This window comes from Poecilia formosa, unplaced genomic scaffold (assembly GCF_000485575.1).
Source record: "Poecilia formosa unplaced genomic scaffold, Poecilia_formosa-5.1.2 Scaffold1233, whole genome shotgun sequence".
NCBI classification, from domain to species: domain Eukaryota; kingdom Metazoa; phylum Chordata; class Actinopteri; order Cyprinodontiformes; family Poeciliidae; genus Poecilia; species Poecilia formosa.
In genome coordinates, this window is record NW_006801172.1 from 9,020 (window position 1) to 11,858 (window position 2,839).

At 37.8% G+C, this 2,839-nt stretch overlaps 1 protein-coding gene across 1 annotated transcript in view; it reads right to left on the reverse strand.

Moving 5' to 3' along the window:
* LOC103132711 (von Willebrand factor A domain-containing protein 5A-like) overlaps positions 1–1,092 on the reverse strand; it is a 9,988-nt gene extending 8,896 nt beyond the window's left edge. Inside the window, exons 1-4 of the mRNA XM_016667545.1 lie at positions 929–1,092; positions 606–653; positions 211–413; positions 5–124 (exon numbers count right to left, since the gene is read on the reverse strand). Coding sequence (XP_016523031.1) covers positions 5–124; positions 211–413; positions 606–648 — 366 coding nt within the window. The 5' untranslated portion in view covers positions 649–653; positions 929–1,092. The remainder of the gene's footprint in view (positions 1–4; positions 125–210; positions 414–605; positions 654–928) is intronic.
* Positions 1,093–2,839: the final 1,747 nt, after the last annotated feature.

Genomic DNA, 2,839 nt, shown 5'->3' on the forward strand with positions numbered 1-2,839 from the left:
AGGCGCTCTCTCCTGGAGGCAGACTGCCCACTTTCAGGGAGAAGATATCTGGACTCTCATCACTCTCCTCCAACAGGAAGGCCTGCTGACCGGAGCTCAGAGCATCATCATACTCCTCCTGAGCCTGCAGTCCACATGAAGCATGTCAGCAATGTTCACTTTACTGTGTTTCAGCTTCTTTATAGAGAAGACATCTTTGTTCCAGCTCACCTGCTGTTTCTCCTTCACCTCAGCTACAATGTGTGTTTCTCCAATCTGAGCACTGAAATGACACACAGCAGCATCTCCAGGCAGAGGGAAGACAAACACAGCCTCTAGAGGTTTGTCCTCCTTGTTCTCATAGTTCAGAGTGGAGACCAGAGTAGCTACATGGTCCTTCACCTCCAGCTGAGCATCAATGCTCTTCAGAGGAACTAAAGCAGCAAAACAAGGACATGAATAAACCATAGAAAATGTTTAAAAGTGTCTGATTAAACTTCCTATGGTTCTGCATTATGTTTAAAACAAGTTCTGTGAAGAGTCAGTAAATCAATTAGATTAAAAAGAGAACATGACTGAGGAACAAACATAAAATCTGTTATTTTAGTTCGTTTTCTAACAGGTACCTGGTTCCTTCCTGTCAGTGACCAGACCACAGCAGTTCACCATCGTGCCTGTGGGAAATAAAAGAAGAGGCGTGTAATGCTGGGAACAGCTGACCAGACAGACCAGTCTGGTCTGGTCTTCGTCGTATTATAAACAAATACAACAAATGCGTATTTTATCCTTCTAATGCTTAGGAAAACATCGCTGTCAATAAAAAATAATAGTATCTAAAACCAACAATTGTTCAAAACACGACTGTCTGCAGCTGCTTTAGCTCTGATCAATCTTTAGCGTTAAACGAATCGGAACAGCAGAAACAAAAGTAGATGAGAGGAAAACTTACCAGTAAGAACAGTTGCTGATAACAGAGAGATATGTTTTAGGTTTACAGACCGCTGTTAACGAAGCTTCGTCCGCTGCTGTCTCTCTGAATTTTCGTTCAAGCTGCAGCAGGAAATATGAACACGGACCTGCTGAGTGAGTTTGGGTTCGTTCAAGGAATGAACTGAGTGGGTGGAGCTTGAGCATAAAGTCTGTCATGCTGCGAATCACATGGAGATAAACTGCAGTTTGGTTGTTTGTCGGCCTGCAAACTCTTCAATAATACATTCGTAAAACGATATGTAGAATATCTAATATGTGTCCTAGAAGAAAAGAAATTATTTTCTCTTTTCGTCTTTTTAAAAAAATATTTAAGAAATCGCTTAAAAATATTTGCAAGCTTTTTATCATAAGCACATGTTAATACTTTAAAAAAACTATCAAAGATCAAAATGCCACTCTGGTTATTTATTAAGGGTGGGATTCACTGAATGAATGCAATCCTTCAAAAACTCTCAATAGCATTATTCAAATCTCACTATAGAGTCCCCTCTCCTTTAACCCTAAAATAGAGGACACCTTAATTAATTTGCAGGTGTTCTATCCTGTACACATCTGATTGAACATCGTATTGATGTAGTTAATACATAGCTTATAAAACAACACCTTTACATGACTAATTCAAGAGAAACGGAAGCATCTGGATGATATTGTTGATTACTTACGAGAAAATGCAACTTTGCTGGGAAGATAGAAGATAACAAGTTAATTGTTTTCCTCTCTGTACTTGGTTTGAACCGTCTAATGTCACAGTCTGCAAGTGCAAATACCAGAGTTGTGAATTAAACTGAAACGGGATACTTCTCTTTCTTCCCCTCTTTGTAGAAAGATGGTGGATATTCAAACCGATATACTTTCATCTCTTTTTTTCACTTTCCTGGACTAGTCAGAGGAGTCATTGCTCATATTCTTTGCATAATTTCTTAATAAAATAATCATCAATATGCATTTTGATTCATTGTTGATTGACTCAGTGTTTCACTTTGGGTAAGATTTATTTATTTCCTTAATACTAAAAATGCCTTTGCTAGGCATCAAGACCCAAAGCCTTTCCTCTGGGCCTTTGTGCTCACGTGTTTGCGTTTCAGAGATTGAGTGGCTCTTGTCTCCACCGAAGAGGGTAAGAAAAGATCCATCACTTCCTGTGACTGCTTGTTCCTTTTTCTTCTTGCTTTCTACCTCTTGCAGTCTCTGTCGCTCCATCTCAGGCATGTTTTTTTCTTTTGGTTTTTGTTAATTCAAATTTTTGTTTTTCTCATGTGTTGCTTTGCTTTATTTGTTATAGTTCTTAAACCTCTATGTTTGAATTTATGCATGCATCACAGAGGAGGTTAAACCAATTTTGAACATTGACAAATGTCACCAGTCACTAAAATACAATCAATACAATTCAAAGTGTTTTCTCCAGTTTATATACAATACTAAAAACATTTATTTTTTCAGTAATTCTGTCAGCCAAGAACAATGTAAAATTGACTTTTCAGCACCATGGACAGTAGCACACTGAGGTCAGATTTACATTAGATTTAAAAAGTGTACCTAGATCACAATGTGCATAAAGTCTGTAGACACTAACTATGTATAGTTAGTAATTAAAAACAAGTCTTGGACTTTTTGGTTTCAGCAGAATTCTCTTTCATCACTGAAAGACGAGTGGGATGCAACTTGATGGGTAAAGAAACTTACCACTAGGTGGCGCTACTAAAATATATTTACAGGATTCCGTCTTTCTGTTTTTTCCTACCTAAACAAAAGCAATCGAAGTTAAACAGTAAATGTATCCCAAAATTTAGTTTCCCAGCTAAAAGTATGATTTGAATAGTTTTTTTTGGGGGGGGGTGGGGGTTGCGATACTCATTTTGAGAGTTTTGAA